The 27481-nt window shown below is 43.5% G+C and overlaps 2 protein-coding genes across 2 annotated transcripts; both read right to left on the bottom strand.

Moving 5' to 3' along the window:
- Window positions 1-10664: 10664 nt before the first annotated feature.
- On the bottom strand, window positions 10665-15700 carry LOC146559931 (extracellular calcium-sensing receptor-like). Its single transcript, XM_085244897.1, has 9 exons — window positions 15591-15700; window positions 15016-15310; window positions 14788-14874; window positions 14314-14583; window positions 13890-14096; window positions 13538-13813; window positions 11904-12131; window positions 11695-11818; window positions 10665-11607 (listed from the first exon to the last, which is right to left on the bottom strand). The coding sequence occupies exons 1-9, from the start codon at window positions 15698-15700 to the stop codon at window positions 10697-10699; spliced, it is 2508 nt and encodes an 835-aa protein (XP_085101023.1). The 3' UTR covers window positions 10665-10696.
- A 4963-nt stretch (window positions 15701-20663) lies between these two features.
- Window positions 20664-24695, bottom strand: LOC146559930 (extracellular calcium-sensing receptor-like). Its single transcript, XM_085244377.1, has 9 exons — window positions 24547-24695; window positions 23947-24241; window positions 23717-23803; window positions 23241-23510; window positions 22793-23005; window positions 22434-22709; window positions 21888-22112; window positions 21662-21785; window positions 20664-21574 (listed from the first exon to the last, which is right to left on the bottom strand). The coding sequence occupies exons 1-9, from the start codon at window positions 24654-24656 to the stop codon at window positions 20664-20666; spliced, it is 2511 nt and encodes an 836-aa protein (XP_085100503.1). The 5' UTR covers window positions 24657-24695.
- Window positions 24696-27481: the final 2786 nt, after the last annotated feature.

The following is a 27481-nucleotide window of genomic DNA, read 5'->3' as shown; positions in this document are numbered from 1 at the left end:
TGATCATGCTATGAACTTTGCTTCCAAGAAGCCAAATTATAAGACTGTTTGCACTGGAAGTGCTAGCCATGAGGCTCAGCTAAGCTACTGTGGGACCGAGATCCAGGCCAGGTTGGGGCCAGGGGCTGAGTTGGAGTTTGTGCAGCCTTTTCCTGTGTCTGCTGGGGGGCCCGAGGAGCCCGTCCAGCCACCACCTGCGGCTGCCTCGCTGTCACCTGGTCCAGCTTCTGCTTCAGCTTCTGCTTTGCCCGTCCAGCCTCATGCCACGTCAGCTGGAGGGCCCGAGGAGCCCGTCCAGCCTCATGCCACGTCAGCTGGGGGTTCAGGAGAACCGCACCAGCTTCACGCCACGTCAGCTGGAGGGTCCGAGGAGCCCGTTCAGCTTCCTGTCTCCGTTGGAGGGTCCGAGGGGCCCGTTCAGTCACCAGCTGCTCCACCAGCAGCCTCATCCACGTTTGCAGCTGATGTGTCTTCATCCACACTAGCTGCGGCCTCCGTGTCTCCGTCCACGTCGTCGCCTGGTCCAGCTTCGTCAGAGTCTTCAGCCTCGTCTGGTCCAGCTTCGTCAGAGTCTTCAGCCTCGTCGGGTCCGGCCTCAGAGTCTTCAGCCTCGCCGGGTCCGGCCTCAGAGTCTTCAGCCTCGCCTGGTCCGGCCTCAGAGTCTTCAGCCTTGCCTGGTCCGGCCTCTGCCTCTGCTACGCCTGGTCCTGCCTCTGCTGCGTCTGGCCCTGCCTCGCCTCAGCCAGAGGTCTCCGCACCTGCTGGCCCTGCCTCGCCTGGTCCTGTTGTGCCAGCTGGAGGTTCAGCCAAGCGCGCCCAGCATCCTTCCACGCCATCGCCTGCAGTGCCGCCACCTGCGGCTTCCACGCCGTCGCCTGCAGCGCCATTATCTGTGCCTGCCACGCCTCAGCCTTGTCTCCTTCCACCTGCCAAGCCACGTCCAGGTCCAGCACGGCTGTTTCCGGAGACTGTCAGGACAGCCTGTCGACGGAAACCAACCAAACCATCCAAGGATTATCGTCCACGCCGTCGACCACCCGCCAAGCCGCCCGACAGGTCTCGTCCATGTTGCCGCCGGCCACGAGCCAAGCCACCCGAGTGTGGCCAGCCATGCTTGCTTCGCCACTGCCACCTTCCACATGGCCGGCCCCCTGAACCCTTGAACTATGGACTACTGTGCCATCGGCCTCCAGGTCGGCCACCTGAACTACTGTGCCATGAACTCCTTTTCTGCCGAGATCATGGTCGCCCTCCTGAAACAGGGTCTCGGACTCTTAAGCCCTTGTGTTTGGACTGAGTGCTTCGGTTTCTTTGTTTTGTCTAGGTTTTTCTTATTGTTTGTTTAGATTCCCCAGTTTAGGTTTGTGTTAATTTTGCTTCAGTTTGCCTTGCCCTTTGTTTGTACCTTTTCTACCAGCCATATTAAATGGCTCGCCTTTGTTAACATTTCAAGTTCTGTTCCCTGTTCCTTGGAGTCTGCATTTTGGGTCCTTTTTTCAATTCATACAGTCTGCCCTCGCCAGACTGTGACAGAAGGAAGTGAACCTGGCATGTTTGATGGAGATTTAGCGCAGCTGTTCAATTCAGACACAGAGGATGAGGACTTCGATGGGTTTGATGATAAAAATGTGAGTACCAAACTTTGTTTTGCTCCTGCTTTATTTTTAAATATGCACACTTGTATGCTTGTGTGTTGTTGATGATGACGATTACCGGTAATAGAAATGTGAGTAAGGTACCGAACTAAGGTTTGCTCCCGCTTTATTTTTAAATACGCATACGGTACTTGTATGCGCCCTATAATCCAGTGCGCCTTATGTGTGTGTTAAATACAGTAATGGCACACATAACTGAGACTGCGCCTTTTTTTTTTTTTTTTTTTTTTTTTTTCTTCGCCTGTCCCGTTTGGCTCTTTTTCCATCAGAATTATTGTCTAAAGGCAAAGAAAGATGCCCAACGGATTTACTTTACCAAATTGACCATCCCAGCCTTGCCGTAATGGTCCATTTGATTCACCATTTATTGTTTACTTTATTTTCACTTACTGAATACGGGACAGACTTGACTGGGGGAAAGAAAGAGGGTAAGAGAAACAGCTGAGAAGAGGGACGGGGGAGAAGGGCAAAAAACAAAAACCAACAGAATGAGCAGAAAAAAAAAAAGAAATAAAAAATGCATATATCAATCACCTGGATCACCAGCTGAGAAAGAAAAAAGAAAACAAGCAGAAGAGAACAAGAGTAATAGAATAAACAGCATCACAATGATATATGGGAATATGACAGTAAATACTAAATATTAAACATTATTGTGCAGCACATAAGATCAACAGAACACAGTGTGCTTTGAGGTAGGAGCCAAAAAGGGTGTAGTTTGTGGGTGTGATCACCCATGTGTACACCTGTGAGCATGGACGCGCTTGTTTTTTTTAAAAGGTTCCTTCATGTAATGATCTGCTAGAGGGTGTGGGGGGGGCCACAGCCCCGTCCTCCAGGGCATGAAGCAGGTATGGAGGAGATCTGGGGGGCTCTTCAACTGGTGGGGGAGATGGTCACATCTTGCAGGAGCTTTCCTCTCTTCAGGAACTCTCTCTGCAGGAGGGGGAGATACAGGAGAGGTGGAGGAAGATCTCAGCCTGGGCGTTTACTGTCTTATGTAGTCTGGAAGATGAGTGGATGGTGGGGTAGGTGCAGTTTTCTCTGTGGTGGGGTTGGGTGGACTGTCCCGGGCTCTGTGGGGCCGGGAGGCGCTGCTGCACTGGGCCCCGGTCTGGATGGGCCTGGGCCCCCTTTCCCTGGCGGGTCGCGGAGTGTGGGAGTGCCTACTGGGGTCAGCGGGGGAGCTGGCCCCAGGGAGGGGTTACCTGCCCCTCCCTTCCTTCCCTCCCCATCTCCAGCTGCCTCCCTCTTCCCGCTCCACCACAACCACCCACACATGCAGGGCCTTGGAGTAGGGGTATGTCACCAGGGTGCAGAGGAGGCTACCCCCCCCCCCCCCCCCCTCTGTCCCCTTCTGGCTGCCTCTGCCTCAATTCTATCCCACAACTTAGACATTCACATTATTCACACTCTCCTCTCATTACACATACATATAGGATCTTGGGGGTGGGCACAATCACGGAGTCCAAATTACCATCAGGCTGTACACCTCACCCCTGGTGTCGTTGCCCACCTCTCAATTTTAAATACACTTAGACATTGAGGGCTATCAGGAGGGACTATGTGCTTACCTGCTGCTCCTTGGCAGGTAGCTCCATGCCCTCCTGGGTTTTAATTGCACCTTAGAACATACATGCAGCAACACTACAATGAGCGGGTGGAAGGAGGTTTGGAGTCTTCTCCCACCCCCATTCTCTGCGGCCTGCTGGAGCGGGAGGGCTAGATGGAGTTGGCCGTCCGACTGCGGTCTGGAGTGTGGGGCCTCCCTGCTGCTACGGAGTCGGGGTGGTCTGCCTCTCCCCACCGCAGGGAAAAGGGTAACACCACCTGGGTCTGGGTGCAGTTCCCCCCTCCAGGGGCAAGGGTACCTAGACCCGGTTTGTAGAGTACGCTTGGGGAGTGTGATCGTGTGTACAGCGTCTCTTTATGTCTGTCTCCACGTTGGTTGAGTGTGGAGTGAGTGCATATGAGAGCATGAGGGGGGGAATGGATGTTTGTGTCTGTGTGTGCCTGTATGTCTGTGTCTATATGTCAGGCTGGGTATCAGACGCCACCTCTCTGGGGACACCTCAGGCCCTCCAAGGTTTGGAGGCCTATCTCCACCTACCACCACTTCCCCTGCCGGTGGCGGACTCCCTCAGGTGTCGGTGCGTTGGTGGTTCTTTGTGTCTGGGGGTGGGCGTCCAGGTACACACCGGCTCACTCCTTGGCGGCCGCTTATCGGGGCCTGGAGCCTGGGGCTCGCTCGGGCCCCTTCGGGGGTGGGGTGCCCCCGGCCTCTCGGCCTGGGGCTCGGTCACTCAGGCACAGCTGGCGGCCGGCGGAGCTCATGGGCGCGTCACTGCAACTCCCCCTGGCTTCTGCTCCGCGGCTGCTGAGTGAGCCCTCATCTGGGACTCTCCTCAGCTCTTACTGGAACAGTGGCGCGGCTGCCCCTCTGTTGGTCTTCCATGGTCTCTTGTGTTCTGGGGGCCTCCGGATGTCTGGAGTTTTGATCTCCTCCATACCTGCTTCACACCCTGGAGGACGGGGCTGTGGCCCCCCCACACTCCCTAGCAGATCGTTACATGGAGAAACCTTTGGAATACAAGCGCGCTGATCCACACAGGTATGCACACGGGTGTTCACTGCTCGTAGACCCAAATTACACCTTTCTTGGCTGCTACTTCGAAGCACATCTGTCCTGCGTGCTGCACAACAACATTGAATATTTAGTATTTACTGCTGTTTACACTTAGCTAGATTAATGCGATGGTGTTGTGTTTAGTATGTTGCTTTGTTTTTTTTTTTTTGTCTTTTTTTTTTGCTTGTTTTCTATTCTTCTCTCAACAGGTGATCCAGGAGATTTTTTTTCTCCCCCCCTTTCTCACTGTCCCTCTCCCCTTCTGTTTTTCCTTTCTTTCCTCTTTCTTTCTCCCTTTCCTATCCCTCACTCATGTCTGTCCCGTCTGTAACATCTGAAAATAAAATATAATAAATAATAAAAGCAAAGATTGACCAAATGGACCAATACGGCAATGCCACGATGATCCATTTGGCAAAGTAAATCCATTGGGTTTCCTTGTTGGTCTTCAGACAACAATTCTGATGGCTAAAGAACCAAATGGGACAGGCGGAAAAAAAAAAAAAGGTATTGAGGAGATCAAAACTCCAGACATCCAGAGGCCCCCAGAACACAAGAGACCAAGGAAGACCAACAGAGGGGCAGCCGTGCCACTGTCCCAGAAAGAGCTGAGGAGAGTCCCAGATGAGGGCTCACTCAGCAGCCGCGGAGCAGAAGCCAGGGGGAGTTGCAGTGACGCGCCCATGAGCTCCGCCGGCAGCCAGCCGTGCCTGAGTGACCGAGCCCCAGGCCGAGAGGCCGGGGGCACCCCACCTCCGAAGTGGCCCGAGCGAGCCCCAGGCTCCAGGCCCCGATAAGCGGCCGCCAAGGAGTGAGCCGGTGTGTACCTGGACGCCCATCCCTGGACACAAAGAACCACCAACGCACCGATGTCTGAGGGAGTCCGCCACTGGCAGGGGAAGTGGTGGTAGGGGGAGATAGGCCTCCAAACCTTGGAGGGCCTAAGATGTCCCCAGAGAGGTGGCGCCTGACACCCAACCTTACATATAGACACAGAAATACAGGCACACACATATACAAACATCCATTCCCACCCTCATGCTCTCATATGCACTTACTCCACACTCAACCAACGTGGAGACAGACATAAAGAGACGCTGTACACACGATCACACTCCCCAAGCGTACTCTACAAACCGGGTCTAGGTACCCTTGCCCCTGGAGGGGGAACTGCACCCAGACCCAGGTGGTGTTACCCTTTTCCCTGCGGTGGGGGGAGGCAGACCGCCCCGACTCCGCAGCAGCAGGGAGGCCCCACACTCCAGACCGCAGTCGGACGGCCAACTCCTCCTCCTAGCCCCCCCGCTCCAGCAGGCCGCAGAGAATGGGGGTGAGAGAAGACTCCAAACCTCCCTCCACCCGCTCATTGTAGTGTTGATGCATGCGTGTTCTAAGGTGCAATTAAAACCCAGGAGGGCATGGAGCTACCTGCCAGAGAGCAGCAGGTAAGCGCATGGTCCCTCCTGCTAGCCCTCAATGTCTACGTGTATTTAACCTTGAGAGACTGCGCCTTTTAGTACAGTGCGTCTTATGGTTGTGAAAATACGGTATGTGAGTGGGTTCCTAAATAAGTACCACAATTTTGCCAGCAGGTGTCAGGATTTGTAGGCTTCATTTTGGCAATTATCTCTGGGGTTCTAAAATATCTCATGACCACCTTCCATTTAAATTCTCTCCACAGCCCAGAATTAGTCACAAGATGGGCTTCACCGAATACCTCTTCCCAGGTGTCGTCTGAGATTTGAGTGCCAGTCTCAGCTTCCCACCTTGCCTTAATATTCAAAGTTGCATTTGTATTGAAACTCATAAATGCGTTATAAAAATTACTGATTAATTTTGGGGAGGAATTACTTTGAAATATTTTTAGAAATAGTTCCTCAATGGATGAGGGTTCCAAAACTTGCCTCCATTGTTTATGTTTTGTTAAAAAGCTTCTTAGCTGCAGAAATCTAAAAAAGTCAGAAGAAGGAAGCCGAAACTGACCTCTCAACTGTTTAAAGGAGCTCAGGTGCCCATTCCTCACAACAACATTTTCTGTTCTTAACAAGAGATCATTAGCTTCTTTTCCTAGTCAATGACTCATACCACATCACGAGAGAGCTACAGAATCTGTGAGATGTCGTCTTTCAGCCCAGAGGGCGTGTCTGCTTACGTGCTGTCAGGTGAGACGAGCTAAAGAGCTTTATCTGCTCTCATTTGCTGTTTTAGCTGTTTGGTGGTTGTTGAAATAGTTGTGAGCTTTAACCTGAGATTCTGGGGTTTCTGGGAAAATACATTTATATTTAAAATTCAGTTCAGGATATAATTAATCAATATTGCAAAAATATCAAGCTAAAATCACTTTGAATCAGGAAATCCATCCTAAATAATCACTGTTTACAATGAAAAGTGCCATTTTCATCCTTACATTTTAACAACTAAATGTACCTTAATATACAGTGCAAATACTTAAAAAAAAAAAACAACCCTAGCCTGGCTTTTTAAGAATGAACCTTTTTAATATAAACGGTGAAAGTACCTATATTTAATTACCTCCCCCTACTGTGATATGGCTAGGGGGCATTCTCATAGCTGAGGTTTCTGAGCTTAATCGGCTAGTAAAATACATTATCTAAGCTTAGATCTCACGGGAAGGGACAGACAATGCTTCCTGTGCACAAGACGCAAGGTCATAAACGCAAGACAGCCTGACAGCACTCCCGTGTGATAATAATAAGCAATAGCTTTAAATGACGAAAAGGGGTTTGTAGCCTTGTATTTCACATGGGTTACACTCATCAATGGTGATGACATAGTACCTGATGCTCTTTATTTGATGCTGCTAATGTGTCAATAAACAGAGTATTACACTGCTCAAAAAATTAAATAAACAATAATTTGAAAACAGATCAGATCTCACTGGGGGAAATTTAGGGGGAAACTTAGAAGTTGAGGCTGTCTCCCCACTGACCTTAACATTAGTCTATTGAAAGATCGAATGAGCAACACCAGAGACTTCAGTTGATAGAACAGGTGGAAACACAAAACAGTCACTAAGAGGAGCATCATGGTTAGCAGTCTCTGAACTAGGAACAACTAGGAGCACGGGGTCTAGTGGCACAGCAACAAAACAATCAGTCTCTGACCCTGTTAGCTTAGCAGTGGTTGGTCCAAAATCAAAATGCTCAGGCTGAGCATGAGAAAAACAGTCACTTTCACTCACCAACAGGGTTTTCTCAGCATGATGGTGGTGTGAACGCCACTTCCTCCAGGAAGAAGGAGGAGGCGTATTGGGCCACCAATCCTCCGGAGGGTTGTGCTCCGAATCCTCCGGTGGGCCAGGCTGAAAATCCTCTGGCACGCCGTGCTGCGGCTGCTGCTCTGGGCGAATGTGCATGACCTACAGACCCTTGCGGCAGGTTAAACCTACACGCGTTTATTTCAAATCCTTGCGGCGGATTAGACCAAAACAGTGTTTTCTCACCAGCAGAGAAGGCAGATCTTTTTAGTGGGGTGACCCCAGTGAGGAAGACCTGGTGACCTGGTGAATGGGAATCACCCTGATGGCAAGGATCGAAAGTGAACTCAGTAGTTCTATAGCCCAGCTTCAAACCCGGAAGTGTCACAGAACTGGGTCTGGGACCCAGTGTGTTTTGATTAGTTATATATTTGGATTTGTTGGTTTTCATGGTTTTGATTCTCATTATTGTTTTCTGCTTATGTTATATTCTTAGTTTCTAGTCCTTAGGTTTCTGTTACCTCGCTTTCACTGTGTTCCACGTTTCATGTTCCATGTTCCCATTCCCTCGCCACTCCCTGGTGTATTTAAGCCCTGTGTTTTCAACTGTCCATTGTCGCGTCATTACCCTTTCTGTGCTGTGTGTTTCCTCTGAGCTCCTAGTTTCCGTTGTTACTCGACAACTCCTCTACTCTCTACTACTTCTCGTTCCTAGTTTTCTAATTTCCAGTCATGTTTTCTTTCGTGTATTTTGTATTCAAGTTTTTTATAGGGTAATAAAAGCTGCCTCCTTTAGTTCATCCCTACGTGTCGTAAGTCCTGCCCTGCATTTGGGTCCTACATCCTGCCTGCCATAAAGCCAAAAAGCTGGAGGGTCAGGTGAAACTAGATCTTCAACTTTAAGCCACAAGCCACCCAGCACAAGAGGAACAGAAGATAAGGGAGTCATTCTGTGGGTATGAGGTAGCATATTTGATTTCAGGTAAGGGGAGATAATTAAACTGAAGGTATGTAGTTGTCCCTTTACATAGAGCACCATCCAACCAACCATCCAATGTTTGTCAGAAGCCAGCATGGTGCGCAACAGTCAGCATAGAAAACAAGACCTTCCTCTCCCCAGTCACTTGCTTAAGTTCATCCATGGGGATTCTGAACCATTCACTGGCAAACACTGGTGAGTTTGCCAATGGAGACCTAAATTATTCAGAAAAGGCTTGGGGAAAAGAGTTGTCTTAATATGAAACCCAAATTGAGTTCTTTGGTATCAACTTGAACCGCTTTGAGAAGAGAAATGCTGAGTATGACCCAAAGGACACCACCCCCACATTCAAGCATGGCTCTGAAAACATATTTTGGGCTGTTTTTCTGCTCAGAAAGATATGATGCATGGGTGCATCTGGTTACTCTAGAGGGTTAAGATCATGAAATGTCTTAGCCACTCTTCAGACCTAAGTAACATAGAAAATCTGTGGAGGGCTCTGAAAACTTTGAACCTAAAGGATTTAGAGAATTCCTGTAAAGAGAAGTAGGGCAAAATCCCTCATGACATGTGTGCAAACCTGGTGACTGACTACAATAAACATTGTACTACAGTGATTGCCAACAAATGTTTTTCCATCAAGCCCTCGTTCATGGGGATCAAATAGTCCTTTTTGTCCTTTTACTTAGTGTCATAGGGCAGCACGGTGGCACGGTAGTTAGCACTGTTGCCGCACAGCAAGAAAGTCCTGAGTTCAATTCCACCATCAGGCCAGGGTCTTTCTGTGTGGAGTTTGCATGTTCTCCCCGTGTTTGCGTGGGTTCTCTCTGGGTACTCCGGCTTCCTCCCACCGTCCAAAGACATGCAGCTTGTGGGGATAGGTTAATTGGATAATCCAAATTGCCACTAGGTGTGAATGTGAGTGTGAATGGTTGTCTGTCCTTGTGTGTTAGCCCTGCGACAGACTGGCGACCTGTCCAGGGTGTACCCCGCCTCTCGCCCTATGACAGCTGGGATAGGCTCCAGCACCCCCCGCAACCTTGAAAAGGAGAAGCGAATGGATGGATGGATGGACTTAATGTCATGCAAATCAATAAATAAAATCTAAAAAAAAAAATACAAATTAAAACATCCTAAAATGAAGCTCTCTGTCCCTTGAATCCTAAACAGCACTATCATAAAGCAGCTGTCTCTGCTCGCCTTTCTGTAAAAGTCCCTGCACACCACTTCTACACAACAATGTAACGTTGACAATATAAGAGAACAGTAAAGTATATGAAGTGATTTATGATTTAAATAATTTAACAAATGCTTCTTGACCATTTTGATTGTACATATTTTATTTGACGTTTCCAGTTGATTTTATAGTCTACAAAAAAATCTGGTATACTCTCTATCTCTGTTTATCATCACATTTACATCCATGCCTGTCCTAGAATTTCCAATTATCATAAATTTTGTTTTGCTTAAAATCAGTGATAATTTCTTTTATCTAACAATCATTCTAGTTGAGTCAAATTTTGTGAGGATCTCCAAAAAGTGCTGTTTATGCTCTCCATGACATAAAACGTGTCATCCAAAAATAAATTGAACTGTAATATATCTAATGCTCTACATCATTTTATACAACATCATGAGTTTTGGGCCCAATATTTACCCATGTGCACCTTCCCAACCAATGCCTTGAGGCAACCTTTTTGTGATTTGGCGCTATATAAATAAAATTGAATTGAATCAAATTGAATTGAAGTTGATAAAAGCTCTGGCTGTGTACTTTCTTTGATCGATACAATGTTTTGTGTTTATGTGTGTAGCCAGTCTCTATTATGTGAACGACGATGTCCACTGTATGCAGGATGGTGAAGGTGGAACATCCCCCTCTGATGTATTTTTAATAAATTAAGTCAAAGCTTATGAGAATATAGAAATTTCTTGGAAGATGCAATAAACACAAGTCAGTATATGTTTATAGGAACAATATTTAATTTCAATTTGTTCTATTTTTCAACTGTATCATGAAAAACAATTAAGGTAGAATGAATCAAGATATCTGCACATTTGCAGTCATTTAACACCAGCACAGACATTTAAAAGGAATATTAACTTTGATAACTATGATAACTAACTTGATAACTATTAACTATGATTTTTATTATTTTTTTCTGTCTGTACTACAAAGAGATAATGTGCTTTTCTTTCTTTTGAAATTAGTTGACTTTTTATGAACCAATGCCACGGGCCATAACAGCTTTTTTTGTGTTCATCTCTGGTCTCAACAGGATTATGTAACATTTGGGTCCAAACAGTGTGATCAAGAGTCCAAAACTGGAAGCAAGAATGGCAAACACCTCCACTGCATCTGCAAGTTTTCCTGGTGAGCTGATATAAGCAGGAACAAAGGCCACCCACACAGCACAGAAGATCAGCATGCTGAATGTGATGAGCTTGGCCTCATTAAAACTATCAGGGAGATTCCTCACCAGGAATGCAATTAGAAAACTGAGGAAAGCCAGCATGCCAATATAGCCCAATAACACTGCAAAACCAACAGTGGACCCAACTGCACACTCATACACTATCTTGTCATTGTGGTATTGGGTGTTTTTATGTGGAGTTGGAGAGGAAGAGACAAGCCACGTAGTGCAGATGGCTGCCTGAATAGATGTCAGAAATAGAACTGTTCCTCTCTGCTGCATAGCACCAAACCACTTCAGACTGGCTCCCCCTCCTGGCTTGGAGGCTTTGAACACAGCCAGAACAACCATGGTTTTTACCAGGATACATGAGACACACAGCACAAAGCTGATCCCAAATGCTGCGTGTCTGAGTTGGCATGTCCATAGCCTGGGTCGTCCGATAAACAGCAATGAACAAAGGAAACACAACTTAAGTGACACTAATAGCTGGAAACTAAGTTCTGAATTGTTGGCACGTACTATAGGTGTTGTGCGATGGCAGATAAAGATCCCCAGAACAACAGCACATATAAATGTTCCCAGTAAGGAGGTTGTTGTCAAACAAATACCCAGAGGGTCAAAATAGGAGAGGAACTCTGTCTTCTTAGGAATACAGTGGTCACGCTGGGGGTTTGACCAAAAATCCTCTGGACAACTGGTGCACTCCAAGGAGTCTGATACAAAAGGGAACATTGGTGAAATGCACATTATTCTTCATAATATTGAAATTAAATATGTCATGCAAAAACAAAAATACGTACTGCTCTTATTAGTAATTTTCCCTTCAGAACAAGGGATGCAGTCAAAACAGCACTGGGGTTTCCCCTTCTCTCTCACCATGTGGGTACCAGGAGGACAGCTCTCACTGCATACTGATTGAGGTGGCTATAGGATGAAATCAAATATTAGCCTTTACACTGATATATACTAGACATGTGGCAAAAGTTAAATCTAAAAAAACATATCTAACCTTTTTGGATTCAAGGTTCCAGAAGATTTTGTCTTCATCAAGTATGAGTTCTTCACCTTTGAAAGCGGACCTTTTAACCTCACCCACATTCTGAACTTTAGTGCTTCCATCAGGGAGCCACAACCAGTTCATCACATCATAAATTGGCAATGCATCACCATTCTCATCAAATGACACTTGATCTCCAAACGGAGTGGTGAAGTTTACCCATCTTAAGTAATAAACCAGCTGTTAAAAAGGGATGCATAACAAGTAAATTACTTACTCAGCTGTAACTTTCCAGCTGCCAGCCACACATACACAACAACGACAACAAATTCAGTCAGGACCCAGTACAGACTTAAATGCAATGGAGGCGTGATGAGCTGCTGCAACTCTGGTGTGTCAGCCTCCCTGCAGTGGCGCCACAAATCATGCCCCGCCACATACCCCCATGGCTTGACTGAGGCTGGGGAGCCATCCAGCTGACCCCTCCTACCACACACACATACTCGCACGAGTAGGTGAGGAAATCAATCACAACCGGTGGCGTCCCCAGCCCATGCCCCAGCCCATGCCCCAGCGACATGGATGTTTGAATCTGTGGGCTCACTGTGGGGCATGCGGTGTGGCGCAGCAGGTGTGGACCAGACTCACCCTGGGGACCAGCATGCTGCCAGAACAGATCAGACACCAGCCACTCACATGCGGTCGAGGGACGTCAGTAAGGGCAGTGGTGGTAGTGGTAAGGACCCGATCTAAGCTGCCAGACTCTCTATCAACTGCATCCGGCAGTGGGATCTGTCCTACAGCTGTTTCAACTGCCGGTGAAACATCGCTACCTGCTCCCTCTGTGTAGCCGGGAGCTTGGCCACCACAACCTGGCTGGCCCGGTCGCGGTTCCACCATGCCCCAATACTGGGTTTTGATACCACTGTAAACGATGCATAGCTGACCCGACCACATTGTCACACTTTTATTTCTAGTTTCTGTTTTTATAATACTCAGCTGCAGCTTTTCCAGCTGCCGGCTGCCACAATGACAATAACTTCAGTCAGGACCCAGTACAGACTTAAATGCAGAGGAGGCGTGATGAGCTGATGTCAGCCTTCTGGCAGCAGCGCCACATACCATGCCCCGCCCCCATCCCCCGCCCCCGCCCCCACCCCCCGCCCCCACCCCCACCCATTATTAAATAAAGAAATCTATATTACATCGCTAGTAATGCTTTATAAATACAAGCTTCTGATCTAAATATATTAACTGCTAATTTTTTGTGGGTGTCAGCATACCAAACTAACTCAATTGACTCAGACCCGAAGTTCTTCAAATGAAAAGTCAAAAATTTATTTACAATCACCATGTAAAATATATCCAAAGTGTGGGGGTTGGGATATCCAGGGATCCATGGATAGGAGGGGGAAAAGGTCCATACAGAGCGTCTTAATCACACACGCCATGCACTTTTCCAGTGTCACTAGATTAAATGTCACTCCACAACTCCGAAACTGGGAGTGTGTAAAATCCATTTAAGTCACACCAGCTTTTGGACAGTCAACATTATCACATATTATTTAGTTCTATGTGGTAAATTCTATCCTGAAAGTAATTATAAAGCAAAGAATTTATAAACAGAATGTAAAATGATATCACACCTGCCAAGGCTCCAATGACTGCAAAGTGGCACAGCTGTTCCCACTGAAAGGCCCTCTTCCTGGCTTGCACCGCAGCATGTCATCAAGGGAATATGCCAGTGCATAAACAGCTTTGTACACATTATACTCAGGCCGCAGGTCGGAAACGTCCAAGAATTCATTGTCCACATTTTCTAGATCTTCCTGTCCGGTACATATTGCACCTTCACCTTCCAGCAAGCTTGCTGGAGCTGGTGCAAATCTACACTGAAATGTGAATTCCCAAAACTGGTTCACCTGAAATAATTTTTTATTGTTTTTTACAAGCGATGGAAATTGTTGCAACTAGTACATTAAAAGCTTAAACTCTCACCATACTATTTCCATAGCTGTTATTGTGATGTAAATCAGGACGTATTTGTAACAGGAATTCCCTGAGTCCTGGTATCTCGCCTCGACGAATAGCGATACCCAGTGTACCACGCAGGTATGGCATAAGCTGAGGTGTTTGGAGCACAACAGCTGCTGTCCAGGCTTCACTGGCCATCCATTGTAGGCCAGTTACATTTTGCCTCACTACCTGTGAATTAGATTACACCATATTCTATGAAAAGATATTGTAACTATAACTTGATTAGTGACATTATCATGCTATTTAAGCTATTATTCACCTTTAAATGAATTCTGAATGTACAGTTTTCTGTAATCATTCAAATAATGATGTAATAAATGTTTTACACAATACAATGATGCAGACCTTTGCAATTAATAATAATTGGATTGTTTTAAAGCCAAACCTCTTCCATAAGGTTTATCATGCGACTGTAATGTTCAAAGACAATAACAACTCGAGCTGTGGATTTTTTCATCACATCAACAATCCTCCTGAGTTCATCTGTGTCTTTGTCCCAGGGCAAAACCTCAGTGTAGGCCAGGCAACTTTCACTTAACAGACTCAGCTCAGATTGAAATGATCTTGCTGCGTGAAGTCCATAATCATCGTCACTGACAAGCAGACCAACCCAAGTCCAACTGAAATGCTTCAGAATCTGAATCATAGCACGTACCTAAGTGTAAGTGCATAGACAAGAACAATTTTCCACATGATTATTACACCTTTATGGTGGCAAATTAGCTTTGTTCATAACAAAGTAAAACTGGAACTGAAAAAACATTTTAGTATCATTGTATGCATATTGTTGCAAAGTAGGCAATTTCTTTAACCAAAACATCTTTGTCGACAACAAAAACAATTGTTGACAGATTTTCACCTGGAAAGCATCACTTGGGATCGTCCTAAAGAATGATGGGTATTTTTGATGGTTACTCAGGCAGGAACATGTGGCAAAATAACTCACCTGAAAGATACAGACTACAGATTGTACCGATATTGATGTAGAGATGTCTTAACTTTGTCATGTTACTTCAAGTGTCTTTAAATTTGCATTTAAATTAAAATAATCCAAGAAAACTATTACATGGTTGAACAGAAAACTTACCATAGGTACTCTGTACAAACCTAAGACGTTGGAAATGGCAATAGAATTTGTAGAAGATGAATCACCCACAATCCCTATGACAGGAGGATTTCCAACACATGTACTATTTAATATAATTTTCTCTTCTTGACCACTGGCCATTGACAATGCTGCACGAAATCCAATTCCAAGCTCAAGGCAGTCATCATACAGAGTGTACCCCAGAGTCACATTAGGTAGCAGGTTTGAGTTTCTATTGATCTCATCAATAGCAAAGGCCATGGTTTGTGCGAGCTTAAATCCTAGGGCATAAACACTAAGAGAAGAAAAATTTAACTGAAAAATATATTTTCATCAAGATACTTTACTGCAACATGTGGCAAAATTACTTATTATTAAAAAACATTATAAAACAATTAAGGAAACTGAATAACAACGATTAACAAGCTATTTTCATGACAAACAATATAGATGCACCAAGATACATGCATTTATCCTGAATGATAATAAATCAGAAAGTACAGTTACTACTATTACAATCTCATATTTCCTTTGCACTAATTTCCATTTCCCTTTTTCCCACCAGCCTTACTTACCCATTGCAAGTAGGTTGTTGTGGTTTTGAAGTAAAAGACTGAATAGCAACACTTGAAAAGAAGTGGATTTGAAACAGTCCTCCTAGAACCACATCACCAGCCTTGTACATCCCATTTAGATCAAACTGTCCCTGTAACTGACATGAGAGAGAAAACTGAGAAGAGGATATAACCAAAGAAAAGTAAGAAGATAGCAAAACAAGCAAGAGCAAACTGGTTTGTAAAGAAGAGGCCATAACAGCTTTCTGATTTTCTGAGCTCAGTCATTAGGTTTTATTTCAATGCCTTTGTCTTTCATTGACTTTTTGTGTTGTTTAGTCTTGCACACCACCCGAGAAGGAGAAGTGTGGGCGGGGCCTAAAAGAGTTGAAATTGTTTTTGTATTTTGTATCCATATGAAGTTAAGTACTACTGTGAGTCAATTAGATATCACCCCCCCCGGCCTACACACACACACACACACACACACACACACACACACACACACACACACACACACACACACTTAAGGATTGACATCATAAAATTTTTATTTGTGTTTTATTATTTACTTATTTTTATTCATTATTTCATTTATCGAGTGACATAAAGCAAGAATGAAGACCACAACATTTACAGTCTTATTTCATACATAGCAAGGTTCATGCTCAAAAACTCCATATTAAAAACTTCAAGTCCAAATATGAGTTGAAACAGAAAATAAAACCATTTAGAGTGTCGAAAAAATTTAGTTGCTTTTTAAGAAGCTGAGTGTAAAGGGCAAGAGGAGACTGGAAAAGTTAGTGGATGGGGAAGACTATCCTGATGGATGTCAAAGGGATGGTTGATTTCAGAAGGACAACCTTCTAGGTAGAACAGGGGAGAGGAATCTCTTTGAAAGTTGAGCAGATGTTCAGTAGTAGTGATGAAAAGCCATTTGAAGCTAAACCAGATGCACTCAGGCAGCCAAGGTGCTGAGTGCGACAGAGACCGTCAATGGCAAGGCAGGGCACATGGCTACAGATAAAGTGGTCTAGCAGAGGACCAGCAATGAGGATGAACCCTTCTGGTGGCTGATTTTTAAGCTCTGGAGGCAACACTTGTGGCCAGTGGAGAGAGCGGTGTTTCAGGTGGTCAAGTAGTAGAAAGGCTCACAGCAAAATAGAGTAGGTAAGTGGCCTGATGTGAAGGCAGAGTTACATATAGGTGATGGATGGGTCCATTCACGTGGTTAAACTTGTGGCAAGCAGAGAAGGCATATGTTCTCATGGGGGTAACCCCAGTGAGATCAACCTGGTGGCCAACAGTAAATTGGAATCACTCTAGTGGCCAGGATGGAAAGTGAAGCCAATTGTTCTGTAGCCCAGCTTCAAACCTGGAAGATTAAACAAGGCTGAGAAGTGGCCAGACCGCTGAGGTCAAATACAAAGTACAAAGATTTTTCCAGGCAGCTCAGGTTCTAATGTTGGAAAGGATGTCAGGATATAAGACTGCGGGAACACAACCTGAGCCTGAAATATTATTCGAGATTATCTTGGGGCCAGCTCAGGCATAGAAACTTAGGCTATAAGGACAACCTCAAACAAAGAAGGCCCAAATTTAGCCAGTACACAAAAGACACAAGACATAGTTTCAATGAATTGGTACCAGGGAAACTGCCACAGGGAAGACAGCAGAAAGGGGGGATTCGCACAGGAGTAAGCTAATCATCACACAGTAAAACAGTTGTCTGTGGAAGACTGGGGACTCCCATCGTTTTAAAGCATATTTCCATTATGAGTTAAAAGTGCAATAGAAATACATTTGACTTATGAAACATGAAACTCTGACAGAGTTCCTGGAGTAGCCAGCACAGGATCGGGACACCCAGTCACAGGAGAGGGTAGCTTGTGTACCAGAAAAAAAAACTCAGGATACACAATCTCAGGACTAGCTAGCTTAAACGTATATTAAACGTACATTCTCAGTTTTGGGTACCTGCCACAGAGAAAACATGGAGCAGCTCAGCAATGTGTCAAAAAAGGACAGCAATGCTTCCACTAAATGCCACCACGAAATTCTACCACCCCCCACATTCAACCATAGCTGTGGAAACATTATAAATTGGAGGTGTTTTTCTGATAAGAAGATATGGTGTGTAGACACATTGGTTGAGTCTAGAGGGTTAAGGTCATGAAGTGTCTTAGCCACTCTCCAGAATAAGTTCTAGAGAAAATGTGGAGAAAGCTGAAACCTCTGAACCTAGATGAGTGAGGCAAAATCCCTCATGACATGTGTGCAAACCTGGTGACTGACTACATTGTACTACTGTGATTGCCAACAAGGGTTTTTTCCACCAAGACCTAAGCCATGGGGATCAAATACTTTTTTCACTCAGTGACATCAGAATCAGAAATCAGAATCAGAAAGGGGTTTTATTGCCAAATGTTGAGCAGGTTTACAACATTAGGAAATTGCTGCGGTGCTTCAGTGCAAACATAGTGTCATAAATAGCACTTAAATAGTGTCATAAATAGCACTTAAATAGACATGAAAAAATAAAAGTAGGGATAAGAATTAAAAGTGCTACGTAGAAAGATATGTGCATGAGCTATACATGAGATATATACATGAGAATAAGAATTAAGAGTGCTACGTAGAAAGATATATACATGAGTGCAGGTGGTGATCAGTGCCAAACATGGAATGATGCAGTGACACAGCGTAGGGTCATGATTTCAACAGTTAGTGGTGGGAACAGTCATATGGTTATTGTTCATGTGTCCAACAGCAGAGTGGAAGAAACTGTTCTTATGGCGAGAGGTTCTGGTGCGAATGGACCGGAGCCTCCTGCCTGAGGGGAGCAGGTCAAACAGACTGTGTCCAGGGTGAGAAGGGTCAGCTGAGATCCGAGCTGCACGCCGCAATGTCCTGGAGGTGTACAGGTCCTGCAAAGATGGGAGTCTGCAGCCAATCACCTTCTCAGCAGAGCACACAACACGCTGCAGTCTCTGTTTGTCCCTGATAGTGGCTCCAGCGTACCACACGGTGATGGAGGAGGTGAGGATGGACTCGATGATTGCAGTGTAGAACTGCATCATCGTCCGTGTTGGCAGGTTGAATTTCTTCAGCTGCCTCAGGAAGTACATCCTCTGACATGCAAATCAATGTATGACTTTTAAGTAATGTGTTTTCTGGATTGTAAGTTTGCTCACTTTATTTGGAAGAGAGCAAACTTACAAATTCAGTAGTGATTCAAATAAGTATTTCCCCCAAAGTATATAAACTCTGTAGTATATCCTGAGTCTTCCCTGGGGCCTCTTTCTGAACATGCCTTTAACACCTCACCAAGGAGGCATCCTATTCAGATTCCTAAACCAATCAAACTGGCTCATTTCGATGTGGGTGAGAAGTAGCTCTAGGCTGAGTCCCTCTTGAATGACTATAATCCTCACCCAATCTCTAAAGGACAGCACAGCCCCCCTTTGGAGGAGACTCTTTTTCACCATTTGTATCTGCAGTCTCATTCTTTTGGTCAGGTAAGGGTCACAGCATAGATTGACTTGCAAAATCAACAGGTTTGCTGTCTTTCTCCACTCTCTTCATCACCAATGGAGTGTCACCATAGCTGCAGACATGACCCCAATCTGTCTATCACTAGTGATAGACAGGGTGAGTCCACACTCTTGAACAAGACCCCAAGATATTAACCCTTTAAGACCTACCATAGAACTAAGTCCGCCAGAGCTTATATTATATTTTTACATGCTGTAGTGCCATTGTTGGGAGCATTTCAAGTTGATATACATCAATACAACCATTATAGCCCAAATTTTAATAATATGTCTGCATTAAGTGCATAATAATTACATAAATTGCAAAAAAAATGCAATAAACTACAAAAAAATTGAAAATTGTTTTGGTTTTTTTTAACATATATTTCTAGTTAGAGAAATTTAAGAGGCTTATCCCTCAAAACTTTAAATACAAAAATGTTGCACAAAATAGTTTCCCACCACAGGAAATTTATTTTGAGTGTCTTCATAGTTTTATTTTTGAAATACACCAATTTTCATATACTGCAGGAAAAACGAAAAAAAATATTAGAGTGCAAATTTGCAAAATAACAGCATATGCATCAAAATAAACTTTTTCCAGCAGTGCAATATGAGTCCTAAGCATCCCAGAAACGACACAGAAAGTCATAAAGTCAAAGATAACTTTTAAAAACACCAGTATAGGCTCATGAGGCCCTGATGGTAAAAAACTACATTTCTGCAAAATGACGTCACTTCCGGTTTCGGGCAGGTCATGGCGGACATGCGATAGTTCACGCTGATGGACATAGGAAGTGTTATGAACAGCTGATCGGATCGGCAAAGCGTGTTTCTGGAATATTATGTTTTTGTTGCTGCAAGTGCTTTTTATTCAGTTTTTGCAAAGCTATATGTGGAAGGAAACTGTGACCTAGGACAAGCTGATGGCATAAGATGTAAGTACAACTCTTCTGGTTTCATATGCAAAAAAAATTATTGCGCTAGCTTACGTGGTTGCAGTGCTACCAGAATTTAAAAATAGTTACGCAAAATGGAGCGTGTCCGCTCCAACCGGCTTTAAAGAGTTAAACTCCTCCACTTTTGGCAGCAACTCGTCCCTTACTTAGATTGGGCACTTCAGGGTTTGTCAGCTGAAAACCATTGCCTGTAACTTGGAGTAGTTGATTCTCATTCCTTCCACTTCAAATTTTGTTGCAATGCTGACAACCACCCCAGTATGAGCTGAGACCACAACCTAATGAGGCCAACAGAACTACATCAACTGCAGAAAGTAGAAACAAAAGCCTGAAATGACCAAAGCAAGAACCTTCTTCGGGTGACAAAGGACCCGGCACACACAGCATTACAAGTTAAATGATGCAAATGTTTACAATATTCATGCAGATGGGACTCTGTGGGAAAACCATTGCTCAAAAATTTTGATAATTGAACATTGGTTTGATTCATACGTTGTCACTTGTTTATTAAAAAACTCTTTACCCAGTCCAATGCCACGTCTCTAAGAAAAACTGAAAAGAGAAAAGTTTCTCTCTCCATTCTTTTGAAAATAGTGAACTGTTTATGACTCAACGCCACGACCCATAACAGCTTTCTTTGTGTTCAACTCTGGTCTCAACAGGATTATGTAACATTTGGGTCCAAACAGTGTGATCAAAAGTCCAAAACCTGAAGCCAGGATGGCAAACACCTCCACTGCATCTGCAAGATTTCCTGGTGAGCTGACATAAGCAGGAACAAAGGCCACCCACACAGCACAGAAGATCAGCATGCTGAATGTGATGAGCTTGGCCTCATTAAAACTATCAGGGAGATTCCTCACCAGGAATGCAATTAGAAAACTGAGGAAAGCCAGCATGCCAATATAGCCCAATAACACTGCAAAACCAACAGTGGACCCAACTGCACACTCATACACTATCTTATCATTGTGGTATTGGGTGTTTTTATGTGGAGTTGGAGAGGAAGAGACAAGCCACGTAGTGCAGATGGCTGCCTGAATAGATGTAAGAAACAGAACTGTTCCTCTCTGCTGCATTGCACCAAACCACTTCAAACTGGTTCCCCCTCCTGGCTTGGAGGCTTTGAACACAGCCAGAACAACCATGGTTTTTACTAAGATGCATGAGACACAAAGCACAAAGCTGATCCCAAATGCTGCGTGTCTGAGTTGGCATGTCCATAGCCTGGGTCGTCCGATAAACAGCAATGAACAAAGAAAACATAACTTAAGTGACACTAATAGCTGGAAACTAAGTTCTGAATTGTTGGCACGAACTATAGGTGTTGTGCGATGGCAGATAAAGATCCCCAGAACAACAGCACATATAAATGTTCCCAGTAAGGAGGTTGCCATCAAACAAATGCCCAAAGGGTCATGATAGGATAGAAACTCTGTCTTCTTAGGAATACAGTGGTCACGCTGGGGGTTTGACCAAAAATCCTCTGGACAACTGGTACACTCCAAGGAGTCTGATACAAAAGGGAACATTGGTGAAATGCATATTATTCTTCATAATAATGAAATTAAATATGTCATGCAAAAAGAAAAATACGTACTGCTCTTATTAGTGATTTTTCCTTCAGAACAAGGGATGCAGTCAAAACAGCATTGGGGTTTCCCCTTCTCTCTCACCATGTGGGTACCAGGAGGACAGTTCTCACTACACACTGATTGAGGTGGCTATAGGATGAAATTAAATAGCTTTGCTATGAGTTAATTAGCTTTTACACTGATATATACTGGACATATGCCAAAAGTTAACTTTTAAAACTCATATCTAACCTTTTTCGATTCAAAGTTCCAGAAGATTCTGTTTTCATCAAGTATGAGTTCTTCACCTTCACCTGACCCCTTAACTTCACCCACACTTTGAACTTTAGTGCTTCCATCAGGGAGCCACAACCAGTTCATCACATCATAAATTGGCTCCACATCACCATTCTCATCAAATGACACTTGATCACCAAATGGAGTGGTGAAGTTCACTCTTTCCAAGTAATAAATAAGCTGTTAAAAAGGAAAGTATAATAAATAAATTACTTTTCACACTGAGGTGAAAAGTTACCTAGTATGGCATCCAGTATTAAATAGTCAAATAGAATATTACATCACTAGTAATGATTCATGCATACATGCCTCTGATCTAAATATATCAACTGCTAATTTTTGGGGGGAGTGCGGAAAATCTGTTGAGCTCACTCCAGCTTTTTCATAGTTAATATTATCACATTGTATTTAATCCTACATGTTAAATTCTGTGGTAAATTCTATCCTGAAAGTAATTTTAAAGCAAAGAATTTATAAACAGAGTGTAAAATGATATCACACCTGCCAAGGCTCCAGTGATTGCAAAGTGGCACAGCTGTTCCCACTGAAAGGCCCTCTTCCTGGCTTGCACCGCAGCATTTCATCAAGCGAATATGCCAGTGCATAAACAGCTTTGTACACATTATACTCAGGCCGCAGGTCGGAAACGTCCAAGAACTCATTGTCCACATTTTTCAGATCTTCCTGTCCGGTGCATATTGCACCTCCACCTTCCAGCCAGCCTGCTGGAGCTGGTGCAAATCTGCACTGAAAGGCAAATTCCCAAAACTGGTTCACCTGAAATATTTTAATATTGTTTTTTACACATCATGAAAATATATGATTCTTCCAACTAGTATATTAAAAAGTTAAACTCCCACCATGCTATTTCCATAGCTATTGTTGTGATGTCGATCAGGACGTATTTGTAACAGGAATTCCCTGAGCCCTGGTATTTCTCCTCGACGAATAGCGATGCCCAGTGTACCACCCAGGTATGGCATAAGTTGAGGTGTTTGGAGCACATCAGGTACTGCTACTGTCCAACTTTCACTGGCCATCCACTGTATGCCAGTTAGATTTTGCCTCACTACCTGTGAATTAGATTAAACCTAATAGCATACATACACCTACACCATCTATGAAGTGATATTGTAACTACAACTTCTTTAGTGACATTATCATGCAATTGAAGTCATTATTCATCTTCAACTGAATGATTGGTTTTCTGTACTCATTCAAATAGGATGTAATACATGTTTCACACAATATACTTTTGTGATTCAGACCTATGAAACTAGTAATAATTAAAGATTTGTAAAGCCAAACCTCTTCCATAAGATTTATCACGCGACTGTAATGTTCAAAGACAATGACAACCCGAGCTGTGGATTTTTTCATCACATCAACAATCCTCCTGAGTTCATCTGTGTCTTTGCTCCAGGGCAAAACCTCGGTGTAGGCCAGGCAAGATTCACCCGAAAGACTCAGCTCAGACTGAAAGGATCTGGCTGCATGAAGTCCATAATCGTCATCAGTGACAAGCAGACCTACCCAAGTCCAGCCAAAGTGTTTTAGAATCTGAATCATAGCACGTACCTAAGAGTAAATGAAGAAACAAGAACAATTTTCCACATGATTATTTTTGCATCAGTTTCCAATGCACACCACAGCTTTATGGTCACAATTTAGCTTTTTCTCATACAAAAAAACTGTAACTGAAAAGTATATTGTTGCAAAGCAGGTAATTTCTTTAACCAGAATTCATTAGCTTTTCCATTTTAACTTTGTTGACAGATTTTCACCTGGAAAGCATCACTTGGGATCGTTCTAAAGAAGGATGGATACTTTTGATGGTCACTCAGGCAGGAACATGTGGCAAAATAACTCACCTGTTAAAAATAGAGACTATACGCAGTGATATCCAACATTTTTTTTAACTTTGTCATGCATTGCTTTGTACAAGTGGTTCTACATTTGCTATTAAATGAAAACAATCAAAGAAAACTGTTACATGGTCAAGCAGAAAACTTACCATAGGTACTCTGTACAAACCTAAGACGCTGGAGATGGCAATAGAAGGTGTAGAGGACGGATCACCCACAATCCCTATGACTGGAGGATTTCCAGAACATGTATCATTTAATATAATTTTCTCTTCTTGACTATTGGCTAATGATAATGCTGCACGGAATCCAATTCCAAGTTCTTGGCAGCTATCATAGAGAGTATATCCCACAGTCACATTAGGTAGCAGGTTTGAGTTTCTGTTGATTTCATCAATAGCAAAGGCCATGGTTTGTGCGAGCTTAAATCCTAGGGCATAAACACTAAGACAAGAAAAGGTTAATTATTGAAAAAATACATTTTCCTCAACATAGATATTTATCTAAGATACTTAACATGTGGCAAAATTACTTATTTTCATAGGCAAATAAAGAAACTGAATAACAATTAACAGGATATTTTGATGAACAAATATAAATTTATAATTCAAGATACATGCATTTATCCTGAACGATTTTAAACTGAAAAGTACAGTTACCTTAGGCATGAATTAAAAACCCATATTTCCATAACAATAGTTTTCATTTCTTTTTTTTCTTTTTCTATGCTGTTTTCCTGTCATACTTACCCACTGCAAGTAGGCTGTTGTGGTTGTGAAGTAAAAGACTGAATAGCAACACTTGAAAAGAAGTGGATTTGAAACAGTCCCCCTAGAACCACATCTCCAGTCTTGTACATCCCATTTAGATCAAACTGTCCCTGTAACTGACATGAGAGAGAAAACTGAGAAAAAGATATGACCGAGGTAAAGTAGCAAGACAGCAAAACAAGCAAGAGCAAATTGGTTCTCATGACAGCTTTCTGAATCACTGATCCCAGTCATTAGGTTTTATTTCTATGTCATTCTCTTTTATTGACATTTTGTGTTGTTTAATCTTGCACACCAACCATTAAGGAAGAAGGGTGAGTATGGGTGGGGCCTAAATGACTTGCCATTTGAGACATTTTGTTTTTCTATCCAGTAACTTAATTATTTACTACTGTGAGTTAATTAGTTATCAGCAAAAAAATCGCTGAAGAGTAACATTTTTGTGTTCTGTTTATTTATTTTTGTGTTTATAAGTGTCATAAAGGAAGAATGAAGCCCAAGTCACATAAAATCGTATTCAATTTATACCAAGGTTTATAACAACACTTATTGTGTTATAGCACCACTAGGGGGGGGGGGTTGTCCTGCTATTGTAGTAGCTGGGGGAGTCTCTTACTGGGTGTGTGAGTATTCTGTGGCAGCCATTACATGCTGCCATTTTAACAGGCCGGCACAGGCGCCTACCCATCCTACCAAATGTATGTACAGCTGGAGTAGAGCCATGGAGCCCTGGCTTGTATGTCCTTATGTTGCTGACATCAAACAAAGATCTGTTGTTCGATTTAACTGACTGGCCTCGAGTTATCCGGCTAACCTCTGCACCACATGCCCGCTGGACCTGCTAGCCGCTTCTTCCTCAGAAGACTGCTGTTACAAACTGGTGGCTGAAAAGGGACTGTTACAGGTTCATGTTCAAAAAGGCCATATTAAAATTATTCTTATTATTAAAATTGAGTTGAAACAGAAAATAAAACAATTGAGGTGTCAAAAAATCCAGTGTATGGGTAGGTAGCTGATTGCAAAGGGCAAGGGGAGACGCTAGTGGGGAAGAGTGTCCTGAGGGCAAAGCAGAATTGAGGGACAGTCCAAGGGATGGCCTAGTTCAGAGGTAGAACAGGGCAAACTTCCAAACTTTTATGGAAGTCGAGCAGTTGTTCACAATGTTCCCTCTAGTTTTTCATTTATCTGAGCGAACACACAAACTCCCTGAGCGGTCCCTTGAACCACTGTGAGCAACATTAGGCGTATGCACTGTGGTCACGCCAGCATCGAATCCATCCAAGTTACATGGTTTATTAAAATAATCAAATTACTGCATTTACATTTATGTTAGACTACTTTTAATGAACTTCTTTAGCCCACTTACAATGAAAATTTAAAAAAATCTTGTTCATAACCTGTGTAGTATGTTAACACTATTGGAAGTTAAAAATAACTTGAACTTAGCAATTAATTATATGGTTACTTCTTTAAAAAAGTAACTGAGTAATGCAAACAACAAAGTTTTTTGCAGCTGTTTACCTAAAAATGCAGCCAAGGCGTTTTTAGGTATTTCAAACTATTGACAGAACAATCAGCTGTTCTGCATCAAATTTGATGCCACACAAATTATTTATGCCACTCCAAAAATTATTTCTGTCCACTATGAGATAAAGGAGAACATCACAAGCCTGATACCTGCAGGCCTGACAACAGGAGATCTATCACTCCTGTAACACCTGTAACATTCAGCAGTGGCCTCATTGTTCTGACGCACACAAGAAAACTATTGACTACACTACACACTAACTACGGTACACAAGATTTGCACTAAACATTGCAAATCTCTCACATCTCAGAACACCGCCGTCACTCCTAAAACTTCCCCCTTTCCTAAACAACTAAATGCCATTTTGCCATATCATTTTTGGATTTTTTGGTTTTGTTTTTGCTCACAGGCATAACGCCGTTTTTACCGTTTCTTCCCACAGTAAATATAAACAACGATAGTTCTCAGAAAGAAAACCAAACATTGCATATATTTTTATCATAACTCTGGTTTTACGTGGCCTATCAACACAATTTAAAAACTGGTATAAAGTCCACACTTTTTCCATCAATTGTTCCGTCTGTCATGCTCATATCTCCAGTAGTTGTACACGTTGTCATTAACTTCACTCCATATCAGTCACACCGCTTTGCTAGCTAAAACACCGGCGTTGGCACATAAGGACGCTGTCATAGCCTGTCAACGACATTGATTAGCTGTGTATATACGAATATGAATCACATTATTGGCTGGACTATGGGATAAGGTGGCATTGTTCTAATCCCATACGGGAGCAGCCAGTCACTTACTGACTAACACAGCAAAACAAAATTGTTAAAGTATTAATTTTAATTTCAATTCAAGTTAGATTTTTTTTTTCTGTGCACAACGCAGATTTTATGTGCGCAGAGACCAAATGCTTGCAATGCACAATTGCGCACGTAAAGGGATTGAGCCGGGGGGGCAGACCAGAGCCCAGCATTGACACGCTCCATTATCTCCTCATTGAATTTCAGGTGTGGGGAGGAGGGAGAAAGGGAGGGGGAGGAGGGTGATGACCTGTCACGGGTTTGGGCGACTGGGGAAGGTCGTGGTTCCTGGTCTAAATCAGCGGTCGCCAACCGTGACAATATTTTCACGGACTGGCCTTTAAGGTGTCGCGGATGAATACAACAAAATAAAATGACAAGGCAAAAACTGTGGTATGTTGTAAATATAATAATAAATCCGAATATGCTGTGTAATTGTGTAACTTTATTGGCAGCGAAATGCGGCAACAACATTGAGAGTAACATCCTCCTCTCTGCCCCTTAATGCTCTCTGGTCACTATGGTCAATATTTCTTGTGGCAGGCTGCCAGTATTTAACCTTCTCCCTCCACAAATA

The sequence above is a fragment of the Mchenga conophoros genome, linkage group LG14 (genome assembly GCF_057382185.1).
Source record: "Mchenga conophoros isolate Kocher_MC1m ecotype Shallow Benthic linkage group LG14, M_conophoros_male_GT1.1, whole genome shotgun sequence".
Taxonomy (NCBI): Eukaryota; Metazoa; Chordata; class Actinopteri; order Cichliformes; family Cichlidae; genus Mchenga; species Mchenga conophoros.
This window is presented reverse-complemented; position numbering and strand designations above follow the sequence as displayed.

What these genes read in the sequence shown, in the direction of transcription:
- LOC146559931 (XM_085244897.1), bottom strand. Translation starts at nt 15,700, where the DNA reads ATGTACAAGGCTGGTGATGTGGTTCTAGGAGGACTGTTTCAAATCCAC. An exon ending in GTTTGTACAGAGTACCTATG is followed by an intron (nt 14,875 to 15,015) that starts GTAAGTTTTCTG and finishes TGTATCTTTCAG; the next exon opens with GTGAGTTATTTTGCCACATG. An exon ending in ACAGCTATGGAAATAGTATG is followed by an intron (nt 13,814 to 13,889) that starts GTGAGAGTTTAA and finishes AAATTATTTCAG; the next exon opens with GTGAACCAGTTTTGGGAATT.
- LOC146559930 (XM_085244377.1), bottom strand. Translation starts at nt 24,656, where the DNA reads ATGTACAAGACTGGAGATGTGGTTCTAGGGGGACTGTTTCAAATCCAC. An exon ending in TCCCAAGTGATGCTTTCCAG is followed by an intron (nt 23,511 to 23,716) that starts GTGAAAATCTGT and finishes ATTTACTCTTAG; the next exon opens with GTACGTGCTATGATTCAGAT. An exon ending in ATAGCTATGGAAATAGCATG is followed by an intron (nt 22,710 to 22,792) that starts GTGGGAGTTTAA and finishes AAAATATTTCAG; the next exon opens with GTGAACCAGTTTTGGGAATT.